The sequence below is a fragment of the Mytilus edulis genome, chromosome 14 (genome assembly GCF_963676685.1).
Source record: "Mytilus edulis chromosome 14, xbMytEdul2.2, whole genome shotgun sequence".
NCBI lineage: Eukaryota > Metazoa > Mollusca > Bivalvia > Mytilida > Mytilidae > Mytilus > Mytilus edulis.
In genome coordinates, this window is record NC_092357.1 from 50,043,468 (window position 1) to 50,061,846 (window position 18,379).

Sequence of the window (18,379 nt, forward strand, 5' to 3'; positions counted from 1 at the left end):
GGTTGGCCTTTTGTGTACCCAAGACAGGGCGTAGGAAGTCAACTTAAGAGCGCTGTGATTGGATGTAAGGGTACAATATATTTTTTATTTATCTATGAATAACTGCAGTGTGTATATTTACAATATAAATTTTGAAACCTATTGAAATATTTTCTTGAGAATTATTCGAAAAGACTTGCAAAATTTCATAAATTTGGTGCAAAATGACGGTGGGCATGGATAACATAAACAAGCTCCGTTGGAAGTTGGTCATGATACTATTTGGCTTTAATTTTTAAAACACAATAATAGAGTACTAACACAACATATAAAAGTTTTATCCAGGTTTTTAATTTAAAAAGTGGTAAATTTAGAAAATGTTAATATTGTCGCCTATGGCAGAATAGGGAAAACGGTACTATTTATTCTGCCATTGGCGACAATGTTAACATTTTCTAAATTTACCACTTTTTAAGATAAAAACCTGGATAAAACAGTTATATGTTGTATTAGTACTTTATTACTCTGTTTTAAAAATTAAAGCCAAATAGTATCATGACCAGCTTCCAACGGAGCTTGTTTATGTTATCCATGCCCACCGTCATTTTGCACCAAATTTATGAAATTTTGCAAGTCTTTTCGAATAATTCTCTAGAAAATATTTCAATAGGTTTTAAAATTTATATTGTAAATATACACACTGCAGTTATTCATAGATAAATAAAAAATATATTGTACCCTTACATCCAATCACAGCGCTCCTAATTTGACTTCCTTCACCTGCCTTGGATACACAAAAGGCGAACCTAATGCTGGGAAAATTAAATACTACCGTTTTCCCAATAAATAGTACCGTTTTCCCTATAAATATGTCAAATTTTCACTTCCGCGTTTTCCGATTTCCGCGTTTTAGTGTAAACAATAGTTTAATCAGTAACAGATAAGTTAATACGTACATAAATACAATACATGAATTAGAAAACAAGTGACAACTATAAGTCTCTTATGCAAATTCCTCTCCTTCTGCATTTTAGGACTTTTAGATGCTGAGGTCGGAATATGTGTGCCCACTAATACATTATCCTCGTTGAATGAATCATAAATACGACAATACACACACACACAGTAAGTAAATAAGTAAATAGTAAATTTTATTCAGAGTCGGCATATATATATGTTGTGTACAAGTTGTAATGTTGTACAAATTATAATTTGCACACAACATATATATATACACATAATAACAGACAAAACATGAAATCTCGTGAGCTCTTTAACCGACTATCACATAAAAAAAAAGACAAACACGCTACATGTGAACTAAGAAGACATAGTTTACTACACCTATATTATCGTTAGCCAGTTTATATATTTAATGTATTATGATTGTGCTGTCCTGAGCACTTCCACAAACACAAATACACACACCACTTCAACTTCAAGCACTAAGTGTAAACCCTATTTTAGACATTGTCATGTCGATTTGTTTTTATGTTAATTATTTTCTTATAATTTATAAGTAATAAAATAATTATATTTTAGTATGTGGATGCGTACCTAACAAAGTCCTTTTGCCCGTCAGACAGTTCATTTGACCTCGACCTCCTTTAACATGTTTAAGATTCTTTTAAGGTAACAGGTACGAAATGGTTTGTCCTGCGATTTTTAAAAGAAATTGTATACATGTAGATCTAGAACTTTTTAAAAGATGATGAAAAATCGAAATATTTAAGTAGGGACTTGGACAGGTGCAAAAATGTGTCAGGGTTCGATCAGTGACGGATGCAAAACTTTTTTAAAAGGGGGGCTGCTGACTGAGCTAAGGGGGACCACTCCAATCATGCGCCAGTGATTTCCTATATAATCCCTCGTCCTGGATCTGCCTATGGGGTTGAACATTTTTATTGAGATCTCAACCCTCCCTCTGTACATCTAGCCAATGTAGATTTTTTTTTTATTTAGAATTGACTGTTGATTGTGATTTAGAATGCTGATTTGTATAAGGAATTATGATGTTTTTCATCTCATTGATTATTGCAGTAATTGTTTCCGGTGGATTAATAATGAAAGTAAAAAAAAAAAAAAACAAGACACCTAAGAATGAGTAAAAACAATGATGGAGGAAGTTTTAAAACATTATGGGAATTTATTTTCTTGACCAATGGGCAGTATGGATGTGAAAATAAGGACTGTGGAACAGAAAATGGCCTACCTGCAAAAAAAAACAATGGCACGGCTTACAAATACTACTAAAAAAACAAGACATGGTCTATTGGTTTTGAAACTTTTACCTTGCTTACATGTATTAGTTTCTGATTAGATTAGTTTAAGATGCACCACAGATATAAAGTCAATAATATTGTATGAGCACGATGAGGAAGATCACTATTGATTTCAAGGTCACTGCCTCTAAGTAAGGTCAAGGTTAAATCTACAAAAAATGGCCACTATAAAAGTGCAAAATAGCTAGGGGTTTGTTTCCAAATGATTATTCTAATACATATTGTGTGTATCAGACTGCAACCTTATTTGATATATTTTACAGGAAAATCCCTTTTTATTAGCTCATCTGGCCCAAAGGGCCAAGTGAGCTTTTTTCATCACTTGGCGTCCGTCGTCGTCCGTCGTCCGTCGTCGTTAACTTTTTCAAAAATCTTCTCCTCTGATACTACTTGGCCAAATTTAACCAAACATAGCAAAAATCATTATTAGGGTATCTAGTTTTTCAAATTGTATCCGGTGACCCGGCCAACCAACCAAGATGGCCGCCATGGCTAAAAATAGAACATAGGGGTAAAATGCAGTTTTTGGCTTATAATTCACCAAAGCATTTAGAGCAAATCTTACATGGGGGTAAAATTGTTTATCAGATCAACATCTATCTGCCCTGAAATTTTGAGATGAATCTGACAACCGGTTGTTAGGTTGCTGCCCCTGAATTGGTAATTTCACGGAAATTTTTCTCTTTTTGGTTATTATCTTGAACATTATTATGGATAGAGATAAAATGTAAACGCCAAAAATGTTCAGCAAAGTAAGATCTACAAATAGGTCACCAGGACCAAAATGGTCAGTTGACCCCTTTAGGAGTTATTGCCCTTTATAGTCATTTTTTTCGTAAATCTTTTACAAAAATCTTCTCCTCTGAAACTACTGGGCCAAATTAATCTAACCTTGGTCACAATCATCTTTGGAGTATGTAGTTTAAAAAATGTGTCTGGTGACCCGGCCATCTAACCAAGATGGCCGCCACGGCTAAAAATAGAACATAGGGGTAAAATGTAGTTTTTGGTTTATAACTCAAACACCAAAGCATTTAGAGCAAATCTGACATGGATAAAATTGTTTATCAGGTCAAGATCTATCTGCCCTGAAATTTTCAGATGAATCGGACAACCCTTTGTTTGGTTGCTGCCCCTGAATTGGTAAATTAAGGAAATTTTGCTGTTTTTGGTTATTATCTTGAATATTATTATAGATAGAGATAAACTGTAAACAGCAATAATGTTTAGCAAAGTAAGATTTACAAATAAGTCAACATGACCGAAATGGTCAATTGACCCCTTAAGGATTTATTGTCCTTTATAGTCAATTTTTAACAATTTTCATAAAATTTGTAAAATTTTAATAACATTTACCACTGAAACTACTGGGCCAAGTTCATTATAGATAGAGATATTTGTAAGCAGCAAGAATGTTCAGTAAAGTAAGATGTACATGTACAAACACATCACCATCACCAAAACACAATTTTGTCATGAATCCATCTGCTTCCTTTGTTTAATATTCACAAAGACCAAGGTGATCGACACAGGCTCTTTAGAGCCTCTAGTTTGAGAGATTGCAACCTAAAGGTTAAGATCAAAAGTTACGACAAATGGATCAAAATTTGAGTAAAAAAGTAGTTTCTTGATGCTTACTTTGCTTACCCAAGTACTTACAAATGTACTGTATATTATTAGCGGTTTAATTTCGTTGTGTTTTTTGGTGTGTTTTTTTGTTGCTTATTTTGGCGGGCATTTGGAAATCTTGAACATTTATGGATACGTTCAATTCTTTATAATAACTAAACCATTTTGTAAACTATCAATTTTTCTCATTCTTCAAATCAATAATGGTTTATGTTAATTTAAACAACATGAATGCAGAAGGCCAACGTTCACTGGCTGTCATTCATTCATTCACATCTTTATTTCCTCTTTATAGAAATTACATGAACTATATTATCATGGATAATAAATTTATACATTAATAAGAGAAAATAAAAATAATTAAGTTATATTTACTTTTAAATAAAAATGTTAATATATACATGTAGTGCAAGCCTTATGGTAAAAGAGTTTATGTTTCGAGCTGTTGATATTACATGTGCTAACACTATACTGTATAGTTCAATTGTTGATTGTATTCGGATGAAGATTTTATTACACGGTCGTAGCAAAGTCGCTTAAATGAATCAAAGTCGGAGTCACTTAGCACCGTTGAAGGGCCATTTCCTAGACACATTATAAAAAACGATTCATCTCTACATTCAATGAGTTCAACATAGAGATCGAGAGAAAAGTTTTTTATTTCTAAGTCCAGCCAAGTGCTTTGCATATTTGATGTGCACGTACAGTCAAAGCATACATGTACGAAAACGTCAGTGAACAGATGATCACAAATTTTACAAGATTTGGAAATGTGGTTTTGAGCGGGAGATATAACTATTATAAGTTTCCCGATAAACAGTGCAGTGCAAATTTCGGAGCTGTTCGAAGGGAATTTCCAGGCATACATGAGCCACATATATGGATTTATGTATAAATTTGAGCCTCTCGAAGTCATTTTCCGAGAATCAGCCAAAAGGGCCAAGTGAATTTTTCTCATCACTTGGCGTCCGTCATCCGTCGTCGTCTTTCGTCTTCGTCGTTAACATTTACAAAAATCTTCTCTTTTGAAACTACTTGGCCAATTTTAACTAAACTTGGCCATAATCATCATTAAAGTATCTAGTTTAAAATTTGTGTCCGGTAAACCTGCCAATCAACCAAGATGGCCACCATGGCTAAAAAAAGAACATTGGGGTAAAATGTAGATTTTGGCTTATCTAAAACCAAAGCATTTAGAGCAAATCTGACATGGGGGTAAAATTGTTAATCAGGTCAAGATCTACCTGCCCTGAAATTTTCAGATGAATCGGACAACCTGTTGTTGGGTTGCTGCCCCTGAATTGGAAAATTTGCTGTATTGGTTATTATCTTGAATATTTTTAAAGATAGATATAAACTGTTCCAGCAATAATGTTCAGCAAAGTTAGAACTACAAATAAGTCAATATGAACAAAATGATCAGTTGACCCCTTTAGGAGTTATTGGCCTTTTTAGTCAATTTTTAACAATTTTTGGTAAATTTTTATCTTTTACAAAAATCTTCCCCTCTGAAACTACTGAGACAAATTAAACAAAATTTGTCAACAATCATTATTAGGGTATCTTGTTGAGCAAAATGTGTCCGATGACCCTACCGGCAAACCAAGATGGCCGACATGGCTAAAAATAGTACGTAGGATAAAAAGTAGTTTTTGGCTCATATCTCTTGACACCAAAGCATTTAAGGGAGGAAATAGTTCATTAGGTCAATACCAATCTGCCCTGAAATTTTCAGACCAATCAGACAACCCGTTGTTTTGTCGCTACCCCTGAATATGTAATTTTAAGAAATTTTTGCAGCTTTTGGTTATTATCTTCAATATTATTAAAGATAGAGATAAACTGTAAACAGCAATAATATTAATGTACAGCAAAGTAAGACGTACAAATAAGTCAACATGACCAAAATGGCAAATGGACCTAATAAGGAGTAATTGTCCTTTATAGTCAATTTATAACAATTTTCATAAATTTTGTAAATCCATCTGTGTCCTTAGTTTGCTTATTATGCAAGGTGAGCGACACAGGCTCTTTAGAGCCTCCAGTTAATTTTATTTTCTTGTGTATAATTTCGAGTTTAGTTCATGTATGACGTCCATTATCACTGAACTAGGTTACATATTTGTTTAGAGTCCAGCTGAAGGACTCCTCCTTGTGCGGGAGTTTTTCGCTGCATTGAAGACCCATTGGTGGCCTTCGGCTGTTGTCTGCTTTATGGTCGGGTTGTTGTGTCTTTGGGACATCTCAATTTTATTTAACCCTAACATTAGACACTTGTTTGACAATTTCAGGATGCATTATCTCTTTAGACCTTCAAGTCATTGGGTCAAATATCAAGGTCAAATTAACTTAGAATATATCAGCATAACAAAATATTATGGCAAAGCCATAATATTTAATGGGTAGAGGCCTCTGATGGTATTTATAAGCATGCTACATAATGTAACTTAAGGTTGTTATTTTTTTCAGGATATGTACCAGATTTTATAATGGTCACTGATGGTTATCTTAATAAGATGGAAAGAAAACGGATCAATATTTACAATGTATATACCATCTTGAAATCCACGAAAAGGATGTCTAGGTTTTTACAAGTTCGAAGATTATTTTCTTTCTGATAGACTTTAAGTTTCTACAAGGAATAAAGAAGACTTTACCATGGCATCTTTTTCTGTAGAGGAAGAAAACTATGTTCGAATGTGTTTGTTACTGACAGGAATTTCTCCACGTGCTGTAAGAACCTGCTTTGATATTGAGTTTGCTCCTATATGTTTAAAAACCTCATTGAAGCAAGAGCTTAAAAAACTAACTGAATTGAAAAGGGTACATAGAATCAACCAATCACAGTGGAACCTCCTGTTTCCAAGATCTCCTGGTAAGTGCAGAAAGAAAGATTTACAAACTAGTTGTCAGGGATGAAATTGTTAGTCTACCCCTAATAGTCCATTAATGACAATTTTTTTCCATTTTAGAACACCTTGCCCACAGGGCCAAATGAGCTTTTCTCATTACTTGTCGCCCGTAGTTGTCTGTTGTTGTTGTAGTTTTTTTTTACATTTAGCTTATTCTAGAGAACCACCCAATGGAATAAAACCAAACATGGCATGAATGTTCCTTATGAGATGCTGTCAAGTGTTTTAACTTTGTAGCCGATCCATCATCCAAGATGGTTGCCAGCAGGGATTTAGTTTAACAAAGGACCCTACGGGAAATACATTCAAATATTTTCTTTTAGAGACCCACTAAATGGAAAGAAATTAAACATGGCATGATTGTTCCTTATGAGATGCTGACAAAGTGTTGTAACTTTGTAGCCGATACATCATCCAATATGGTTGCCAGCAGGGACTTAGTTTAACAAAGGACCCTATGGGAAATACATACAAATGTTTTCTTTTAGAGACCCACTAAATGGAATGAAATTAAACATGGCATGAATGTTCCTTATGAGGGATTGACAAAGTGTTGTAACTTTTTAGGCCATCAACCATCAACGATGGTTGTCAGCAGGAACTTAGTTAAACATAGGACCCTATGGGAAATGCATACAAATATTTTCTTTTAGAGAACATTGATTGAAATTAAACCATTGGAATATCAGGATGACCATGGCGGCTCAGAGTCCTACATATGCTGTTGAAGAAAAAATGACAGATACTAATAACATGTAAATGGAATTTTTAAGCTGCTAATTAGTTTATATTGAAAAGCAGAAATAAACACTGATGAAAGATTAAGGCAAATAATTGAAAGCCTCTTGTTACATTTTCTCTTATTCTGTTATTCTTTTACTATTTTGATGTTTTTTCCAGATGTTCCAGATTCTAAAACTTTTGATGTTACCCTGATGACAACATTACTGAGGAACTTGACTCCAATGATTGCTCCTCCTAGTGGATTTGACCGTTTACCTGCTGCTATGGAAACCACACCAGCTGCAGATTTGGCAAGAATCAAATATTACAGGAATTACTTAGCTCATCTGGATGATAGCAAAGTTGACATTAATTACTTTAAAACAGCATGGAATGATGTGTCTGATGTAAGTGTATATCAAATGTTATTCCCCAAACATTTAATATTTTCTCCATTTGCAGTAAAAAAAAAACATCCATGTGCCCATTCACACTTCATCTTCAATCCATTGCACATCAGCATGAACATTGCAGTTCATCAGAGTCCTGCATATATATATAATGATATATAAAAACTCTAACCAGTTGTTGGTTTGTTAATAATTTTTTCCTTAAATGAATGATACTACAGCCTACAGGTATATGTAACAAAATTAAATGGCAACTTTGCCATACCAGAATCAAAAGTGCAAATCACTAGTCTAAAAATGTCAACAAAAAAAACTATTTTTTTTTTTTATCCTATTAAGAGGATGAAGGATTTTTACAAAGCTTTCTATTAAAAGACTGCCGTACACTGAAATTGAAATGACGCATCTAATAAATGATTTCTGCTATTTGGTCGGGTTATTGTTTTTTAACACATTCCCAATTTCCATTCTTAATTTTAGACATAATTAAAAGGCCTTGTATTCACGATATAAGCAATTGAACATATGACAGGAAAGACTTTTCTCAAGAATTTTCATACATTTAACATTTTGCACCTCTTTGGCACACCTTGCCCAAAGCTTTTCTCATCACTTGGCGTCTGTCGTCCATCTTTGTTTACTTTTATAAAAATCTTCTCCTCTGAAACTACTTGCCCAAATTCAACCAAACTTTATCACAATCATCATTGAGGTATCTAGTTTAAAAATGTGTTTGATAACCCAGCCGCCTACCAAGATGGCTGCCATGGCTAAAAATAGAACATAGGGGTAAATGTAGATTTCGGCTTGTTCCTAAAAACCAAAGCATTTAGAGCCAATATGACAAGGTTAAATTGTTCATCTGGCCAAGATCTATCAATTGTATCAGACAACATGTTGTTTGGTTGTTGCCCCTGTATTGGTCATTTTAAGGAAATTTTGCAGTTTTTGGTTGTTATCTTGAAAATTATTATAGATAGAAATAAACTATTAACAGCAATAATGTTCAACTACAAATAACTCAACATGACCAAAATGGTCAATTGACCCCATAAGGACATGTAGGAGATCTTGCCATTTAAAGTAAATTTTAACACTTTTTCATAAATTTTTGTAATCTTTTACAAAAGTTTTCTGAAATTCGAGGAAAAGTGTAACGGTTCATTATTTCATGTATCAATTGTATATAAAAAATATCAGGTGAGCGACACGGGCTCCTTGGAGCCTCTAGTTTCTTTCATTTTTGTTCATCCATCAAACTGATTTAGAACCCCTGCATATGAGACATTGTGATATACCATAGGTTATCCTATTTAGAATGTCTGTCATAAAATTGTCACATATATGTGGACATGTAATATAAAAATTAAAATTTGATATGACAGCGTGGTAAGTTGAATAATCCTATACAACAGACATAAAATAAATGATCTGCAAAGTATGACATCTACTTGGTATTATACATCATGTGCTCTGTTGCAATCCTAAATAAAGCCGACGAAGAAAGACATTACTAGACTAACAAAAACTATATTTAATACAGCCTAGTTGTTGAGTGGTCCTGGCTACTGGACACCGTAAAGGTGGTGTTGTCACAATGTCTCATATGTATCTCCCTCATGCAAAGCTATGATTCCTTTCATGGATTTGACTATACTTTTTGGACCTTTAGAATTATAGCTCTTCATCTTTTATATAAGTTTTGGATTTCAGATATTTTAGCCACGATCATCACTGAAGAGACATGTATTGTCGAAATGCGCATCTGGTGCAGAAAAATTGGTACCGTTAATGTTATCGCTACCACTGGGTCGATGCCTCTGCTGGTGGACTGTTAGTCCCCGAGGGTATCACTAGCCCAGTAGCCAGTACTTCGGTACTGGTATGAAAATACGGATTTTTTTTGTGTTATTAATATTTGCTGTTACAAAATGTTAGAAATTATTATAAATTAAGGAATGTATCTTCCTCATGCAAAGCTCTGATTCCTTTCACGTATTTGACTATACTTTTTGGACCTTTATGATTATAGCTCTTCATCTTTTATATAAAATTTGGATTTCAAATATTTTGGCCACGAGCGTTACTGAAGAGACATGTATTGTCGAAATACGCATCTGGTGCAGAAAAATTGGTACCGTTGATGTTATGCAAAGGTTTGAATTGTCGAGAGAGAGAGAGAGAGAGAGAAAAAAATGTATAATCAAATTTGCAGATCTTAACATTTTGTGGTTTAATTTGACATTTAGTATATACATATATATATATTAATCACTTTATATTTAAAGTGAAGGTATCTTCCAATATTTTACAGGCCATTGAAAGATTAGGCGGGAAGAAAATGAAGCAGGAGTGTGATGATATGAAAACCAAACCATTAGATCAAACAAACCAAGAAATAATAACAGACATTAAGCATTCATATAATGAAATCCGTGAGCTAAAAGAATCATTTGAAAGTCTGAAGCTGTCTCATTCTGAATTAATAAAATCCAATGAATTACTTCAAGAAAAACATGCAGTTGTGACAAAAGAAATGGAAGAAATGAAGATCTCCCAGAATGATCCTATACCTAGGAATATTAGAGGTAAGCTGTTGAGGAAATTACCTGTATACTACTTTAATTCTGTAAAAGATCATATTTTTTATGATTCCTTGAAGTGACCACTCAGTTGCGGATCTCGAACTTTTCAAAAAGGGGGCCCGCTGACTGACCTAAGGGGGGGGGGGGGGCACTCCAGTCATGCTTTAGTGATTTCCTATAAAATCAATCAAATGTTCCCCATAAAATTATATATTGGATTCAATTTTGTTTTACTTATTTGAAACTAGCTACCTTTTTGTATTCATATTTTGGATACCACAGGTTTAAAGGTTTTGACACGTGTCAATCAATACACATGTGTGTCAAGAGAACAAAGGGTAATATAACACATAACCTATTATTGGTGAATGAACTCCTATTGTCTCACCAGAGTATCCTTGCACATTGTACTAGTCTTAAAATACATTTGCATTTCTTTATTTATATATTAAATCAAGTCATTATGGCTAATGTCAATTTATTATGTAACCTCACAGTATTGTAAATGTTGAAGTATTGCATTTGTATTTTATTCTTTATGCCCCTGCTGTAGTGGAGAGGGCATTAAGTATAACCTTGTCCGCCTGTACGTCCCATAATTGGTTTCCGTTCTCTAACTTTACCTTGCCTCAGCCAAATTTTATGAAACTTATACACAATGCCTATTATCGAAAACACAGAACAAGTTTGAAGTTTTGTGGTGTCACTTAAACCGTTCTTAAGTTATGCTTCTTTGTAAAATGAAAAATAAAAAAAAAATAGGTTACGTTCTATTACTTAAGTTTGCCTCAACCAAATGTTATGAAACTTGCACACAATGCTATTACGTCAAAACACAGATCAAGTATGACTTTTTGTGGTGTCACTTCAACCGTTCTAGATTAATGCCCCTTTATAAATGGAACAACTGCAAAAATTTTAGTTTCTGTTGTCTGACTTAAGTTGCCTCAACCAAATGTGATGAAACTTACACACAATGCTTATTACAACAATAAATACAGATCAATTTGAATACTGGTAGCGTCACTTTAACCATTACCGATTTATGCCTCTTTATAAATAAAAATTGCAAAATTTCAAGTTTCCTTTCTGTAACTTAAGTTTGTCCCATATGAAACCTATACACAATACTTATTTCCACAAAACACAGATCAAGTTCAAAAAGTGGGTGGTGTCACTTTTACAGTTTTTGAGTTATGTATCCCTTTATAATTTTTGATGCAAGTGGGGGCATCATCTGTGACCATGGGGACACATTTTTCATTCATTTAACTTTTTGTTACTCCATTCTAAGCTGTTGTGACTAAATTTCTGATGTGAAAATCGAGTTTTTTGCCATGATTAAGCTTTGTTTAATATTCTGTTTTGGCAAGACAAATGGAAAAAGGATTAAATGTTATTGCTTTAAACTGGACATCAAGCATTTGATTGTTGTGTATGTTCATAAAACAGATTCCTATATTCAGTAGCAACAGATATCTGACATTTGATTTTGAAATAGTTTGTTCCAAAATTCAAATACAGTACAAACTTATTTTAGCTATAATCATGATAAGGGAAGGAATTTTAAAAAATAAAATGCAAACAAAATTTTGATATTCAGTTGAATGGTTCATAAACATGATAAAGCTTTTGGCTTATTATGTTAGGGGAACATGTTTTTTCAACAAGCATTCACTTGTGACCCAATTCTCTTTTTGCCAACTTATTCCCTTATCTAAATAGGGCTGACTTAAAAGATGTCAGGGTAAGTAAGGAATGTGTCTCATTTCCTAAAAGCAATACATCAAATCTATTGTTACATAAATATGTTTGTATTGTGTACATGTCTGACAGGTAGGGTTCATCTGACATAAACTATTCAGATACACGTACCCCTGAATAAAAATGCAAATTTGCGAATGTCAGATCTAAGTAGGCCAATAATACAATTTTTGTTTAGCTCACCTAGTCCAAAGGATCTCATTAGAGCTTATGCACTAGGTCTCTGTCGTCGTGGTCTGTTGTTGTAAACTATTTTAAAAATCTTCTCCTCTGAAACTACTGTGCCAAATACCTCCAAACGTTAATTAATGTTCCTTAGAGTATTTAGTTTATAAATTGTATCCAAAGTTTTTATCCATCTACAAACATGGTTGCCATGGCTAGAAATAGAACATATGGGTCAAATACATTTTTTTTTGGCTTTTATTTCAAAAACTAAAGCTTTGAGAGAAAATCTGACATGTGGTTAAAATATTTAATTGGTTAACATCTATCAGCCCTGATATTTTCAGACAAATCGAACAACCCATTGTTTGGTAGTTTTGAGGACATTTTACAGACTGTTATTATCTTGAATATTATTATAGATAGATATAAACTGTAAAAATCAATAATGTTAAGCAAAGTAAGATCTTCAAAAAGGTTTATATGACCGAAATTGTCAAATGATCCCTTAAGGACTTATTGCCCTTTAAGGTCAATTTTACACAAGTTGTTCTTGTTTTTTAACTTTAGATGAATCTAGTATAAATTTTATATTTTATTTCCTTGTACGTCAAGAAACATAGACAATGGTTAAAATTGAACATATGGGTAAAATTTAAATGGCATTTTTAAGCCATTCATTAATATATATTAAAAAGCAAAAAAAAATCATTGATGAAAGTTTTAAGCAACAAAATAACAGGTGAGCAATTCAGGCTCTTGGGAGCCTCTTGTTAAGAATACCATAATTTAACTAATGATGCTTGGTATAACTATTTGACGGTGTGTTATGTATTGTATTCCTGTTTTCCGAACACTTGTATGATTTTACACATGATAGCCAAGTTGAAAATTTTCGTCACAATTTTCTAAGGGTCTACAACACAAGGATTTCTGAAATTTGGTTTCAGGCTTGATATAAGTCAGCTATACCGTGTGATACGTTTTCAGAACCATCACTCGCCAACTTCCGCTTTACCGAACACTTGTATGATTTTACACATGATAGCCAAGTTGAAAATTTTAGTCACATTTTTCTCAGGAACTACGTATACAATACAAGGATTTCTGAAATTTTGTTTCAGGGTCTATATAAGTCAGCTCTACGTTGTGATGCGTTTTCAGATTAATCATTCGACAACTTCCTGTTTACCAAACACTTGTATGATTTTACACATGATAGCCAAGTTGAAAATTTTCGTCACATTTATCTCAGGAACTACAATACAAGGGTGTCTGAAATTTGGTTTCAGGCTTGATATAAGTCAGCTATACCGTATTATGCGTTTCCAGATTCATCATTCGACAACTTCCTGTTTGCCGAACACTTGTATGATTTTACACATGATAGCCAAGTTGAACATTTTCGTCACAATTTTCTAAGGGTCTACAACACAAGGATTTCTGAAATTTGGTTTCAGGCTTGATATACTTCAGCTATATCGTGTGATGCGTTTTCAGATTCATCACTCGCCAACTTCCGCTTTACCGAACACATGTATGATTTTACACATGATAGCCAAGTTGAAAATTTTCGTCACATTTTTCTCAGGAACTACGTATACAATACAAGGATTTCTGAAATTTTATTTCAGGGTCTATATAAGTCAGCTCTACGTTCTTCTTTAGTTACAGAAAACCATCAACATTTTGAAGATTACTTTCTGGCGCATGCCTGATTGAGGTTGCTTTTTAGAATTTATTTCAATTTTTCTTTATTTTTAAGCTTTACAATTTTTATTGAACTTTTAATTTTTACATTTTTTTATTCTATTTTTTTTAAATTAAGATAAAAACAATAGGTACATTTAGTTTAAGTGAGAAAAGGTTTTAAGGAGTACTTCATGAGTAAGTGCATCCTTAAAGTTGTCTGTAGAAGTTTTGTTTGAAATTTCAGGTGGTAGTTTATTCCAGTCTTTGATTGTTTGGCTGAAGAATGAGAATTTAAAACTGTCTTTATTGCATTGGAGCTGTCTGAATGTTAATTGATGAGTAGATCTTGTTTTGGACTGGCTTTTTATCAGAATATCTTGTGATGGTATAGCAATTTCGTTATTTATTACTTTGTGGAACATTTGTAATCTGGTTTTAAGCCTTCGTTCTTGTAGAGTTTGCCATTTCAGATTTTGAAGCATATCAGATACGTTGTGATGCTTTTTCAGATTAATTATTCGACAACTTCCCGTATACCGAACACTTGTATGAATTTACACATGATAGCCAAGTTGAACATTTTCGTCACATTTTCCCCAGGAAGTACGTATACAAGACAAGGATTTCTGAAATTTTGTTTCAGGGTCTATATAAGTCAGCTCTACCTTGTGATGCGTTTTTAGATTAATCATTCGACAACTTCCCGTATACCGAACACTTGTATGATTTTACACATGATAGCCAAGTTGAACATTTTCGTCACATTTTCCCCAGGAAGTACTATACAAGGATTTCGGAAATGGTTTCAGGGTTTATATAAGTCAGCTTTACGGTGTGATGCGTTTTCAGATTCATCTTTCTACAACTTCTTGTTTACAGAACACTTGTACGCTTTTACACTTGATAGCCAAGTTAAACATTTTCGTCACAATTTTCTAAGGGTCTACAACACAAGGATTTCTGAAATTTGGTTTCAGGCTTGATAAAAGTCAGCTATACCGTTTGATGCGTTTTCAGATTCATCACTTGACAACTTCCTGTTTACCGAACACTTGTATGATTTTACACATGATAGCCAAGTTGAAAATTTTCGTCACAATTTTCTCAGGAACTACAATATAAGGATTTCTGAAATTTGGTTTCAGGCTTGATATAAGTCAGCTAAACCGTTTAATGCGTTTTTAGATTCATCATTGGACAACTTCCTGTTTACCTAACACTTGTATGATTTTACACATGATAGCCATGTTGAAAATTTCGTCACAATTTTCTCACTTGTTATATCAACTTCAATGATTTAACTTTTAATTATTATATTTTGATAGAAATGTTCTATGGTTAACCAAGACAATATGTTATTGTCTTGCTATTGTGGATGTTTGCTCCTCTTGGTTTTTTTTAATAAAGCTAAATATTCAGATTTATCTGGTTAAAATGTAGTGCCATTAAAAAGAATCCCCACTAATCCATATTTTTAATCAATTTCTTTTCATTATTTTTAGTATTGCATAAAGTTTTAAAAAGCCGTATTTGAAAATACTTTACATGTAATTCTTTTTTTTTTTTTTTTATTATTATTTTTGAAAGAAAAAGGGTGCCTATGTTAAATGTACGAAAAGTCTAGAAAGAATTATTTCTTTAAAACAGGCACACGCATCCTACATTTTTTTCTGCCATGTTAGTTCCTTTAATTCTATACTAGCAATTTATAACAGTCTTTTAAAAAGCTTGTTGAATTATTTTAAAACGGAGTAGGGAGCATCCTCAAGTATATATTTTTGTTCAATTTTTTGATAGCTATATTTATTGGGCCTTTTTTCAGATCATTTAAAAGAACAAATAGAAGATTGGAAAAAGAAAGATAAGATGTTTGTGTCTACAAGAGCCAGTGATTATGTCATACAATGTTTACATGATAATAGTTGTGTAACTTTAACTGGTCCATTAGGAGTTGGGAAATCATTTATTGCGAGACACTCTGCACTAGTTTTACAGAAGGAAGGATACAAAATAATCCCTGTGACAAAACCCGATGATATCGAAAATTATTATCAACGTGATAAACATATAGTCTTTGTGGTAGATGATATTTTGGGAAATTTCACTGCCAGTCATCATTATATTGAGAGCTGGAAACAACTTTTACCTACAATTGATAAAATTATTGCAGACAAATATTGTAAGATTATTGTATCTTGTAGGTTGCAAATCTATAGAGATGATAGGTTTAATATGTTAACACCTTTTAAATCCTGTGAATGTAACTTAATATCAGATAAGTTTAGTCTTACAATTGAGGAAAAAAATATCATAGCAAATAACTATATGGGTACAAGTTTGGACAATATTGATAAATTATCACAAAAATGTGAATTCTTTCCACTTTTATGCTATTTACATTATAAGAAGGGAATTGGAGATGTTAATGAATATTTCAAAAATCCATTTGAAGTCTATAGAAATGAATTAGACAGTTTAAGGAGGCATGGTGATGAAGGGAACTATAAAATATGTGGTCTGTATTTATGTGTTCGCTTTCATAATCATTTGGAAGAAAAATGGTTCAGAGGTAAAATGACAGATGCACAAAAACCATTCATAGAAGAAACATGCAATACATATGAAATCAGCAGAAGTACATCAAAGGTAAAACTGAAGAAAGCACTAGACACCCTAGATGGTACTTTTATACATAAACGCAATGGCATTTATAGTACTATACATGATGAATTGTTTGACTTCCTTTCTGAATACTTCAAAATGATCGATTGTTGACAGATCATGGTGAGTGTGATTTAGAACTTGATATTTGTTTCCAGGCAGGCATCTCCAATTAAAAAGGTAATTCAATGCAAATAGACATCATTACTGAAATGATAATAGTAAAAGAACAAATGTATATGATATATGTAATGCAAAAAAAAAAGTTTTTTCACTTCTTATATTTTAGACACAAATAATAATGATGTTTGTCTCTTTTGATTTATTCTCCCTGTGTTTACCTTTTTGAAAATCATTTATGTGTTACAATTTTTGTTGTGAAATTGAAATTGACATTAAACATTATAACCAGATGATTAAGAAAAAACATACATTCTACGGATATTCAATTCATTTAACAACATGAACAAAGGGAATTGTAACACAGGTAAAAAATGTTTGTTTTGTTACAAATTTTACCCATACTACAAAATAAACATTGCATAAATGCAGGTCTGAAAAGCCATGTGCGATATTTTGTTCTAATGCCTGTCTATCAAAAAAAAATATTATTTCAGGGTTTGAAGGAAGACCTTTCTTCAAACTAGGAAGTCAGTTTACCTTAATTTCGATGTTTTAATGTATTCATTCAAAATTGTTGCCTAAATTATGGCTACCATATATAATAAATAAATGTAAAAGTTCTGTTTGAGTATATTCTCTGTCGATACATGACTGACCTCACCTTTTCATGAAATGTATTAATGAAAGAACTGAAACTCCAAGGGATTTTCAAAAAGACGCAAGTCTATTAAAAAGACAAAACCAATCGATCAACTTTATCAACTAACTTGGAAATTATTGTCACATTTCTGACATTGTGCATGCATTTGTCATTTATTATGTATGTTTAGTTCACGCATCATATAAATATAACGGAATTTGATGGGACTGTGAGAAATTTAGCGCTATAAAACCAGGTTTCATCCACCGTTTTCTACATTTGAAAATGCTTGTACCAAGTCAGGAATACGACAGTTCTTGTCCATCCTTTTTTATGTGTTTTGTCATTTGATTTTGCCATGTAATTATGGATTTTCCTCAGAGTTCAGTATTTTTGTGTTTTTACTTTTTGTCATGGTGTGTTATTTGGCTTATATTTGTACCATTTTGGATAAAAAAAATATGTTTAATTTAAGAAAGAAAAAATTATGTTTGTATTTTGTTAAAATTGTAAAAAAAAATGTTTTGGCATTAGTACCCGAAATGTCACAGTTTGTTCATAGCACTTTTGAAATAGTAATTGTAATTGGCATACGTCAGTTTGAAAGTTTAAGATTTTATCAGAACATTATACATGTTATAGGATAAGACTTTGTTGATTAGCGTCTATTTTTTGCTAATGAGAGTACTATTAACATGTCTAGACAAATTTAATAATTTTGGACTATATATAACAGTGATTTGTAATTAAAAAGTACTTTCATCATTTTGATTTAATTGATTTTATAAGATATTGTTAAATTGTAACCAAAATT

General features: G+C 32.6%; 1 protein-coding gene across 1 annotated transcript; it reads left to right on the top strand.

Annotated features, from left to right (window-relative positions):
• Positions 1-782: 782 nt before the first annotated feature.
• On the top strand, positions 783-17,142 carry LOC139502505 (uncharacterized). The gene is made up of 5 exons (XM_071291989.1): positions 783-1,104; positions 6,360-6,765; positions 7,703-7,932; positions 10,250-10,523; positions 15,964-17,142. The coding sequence occupies exons 2-5, from the start codon at positions 6,549-6,551 to the stop codon at positions 16,914-16,916; spliced, it is 1,674 nt and encodes a 557-aa protein (XP_071148090.1). The 5' UTR covers positions 783-1,104; positions 6,360-6,548; the 3' UTR covers positions 16,917-17,142.
• The last annotated feature ends 1,237 nt before the right edge of the window (positions 17,143-18,379 follow it).

Excerpts from the sequence above, each read along its gene's own strand:
- LOC139502505 (XM_071291989.1), top strand. The coding sequence starts at position 6,549 with ATGGCATCTTTTTCTGTAGAGGAAGAAAACTATGTTCGAATGTGTTTG. Across the intron at positions 6,766-7,702 it reads CCTGTTTCCAAGATCTCCTG|ATGTTCCAGATTCTAAAACT; the intron begins GTAAGTGCAGAA and ends TGTTTTTTCCAG. Across the intron at positions 7,933-10,249 it reads CATGGAATGATGTGTCTGAT|GCCATTGAAAGATTAGGCGG; the intron begins GTAAGTGTATAT and ends AATATTTTACAG.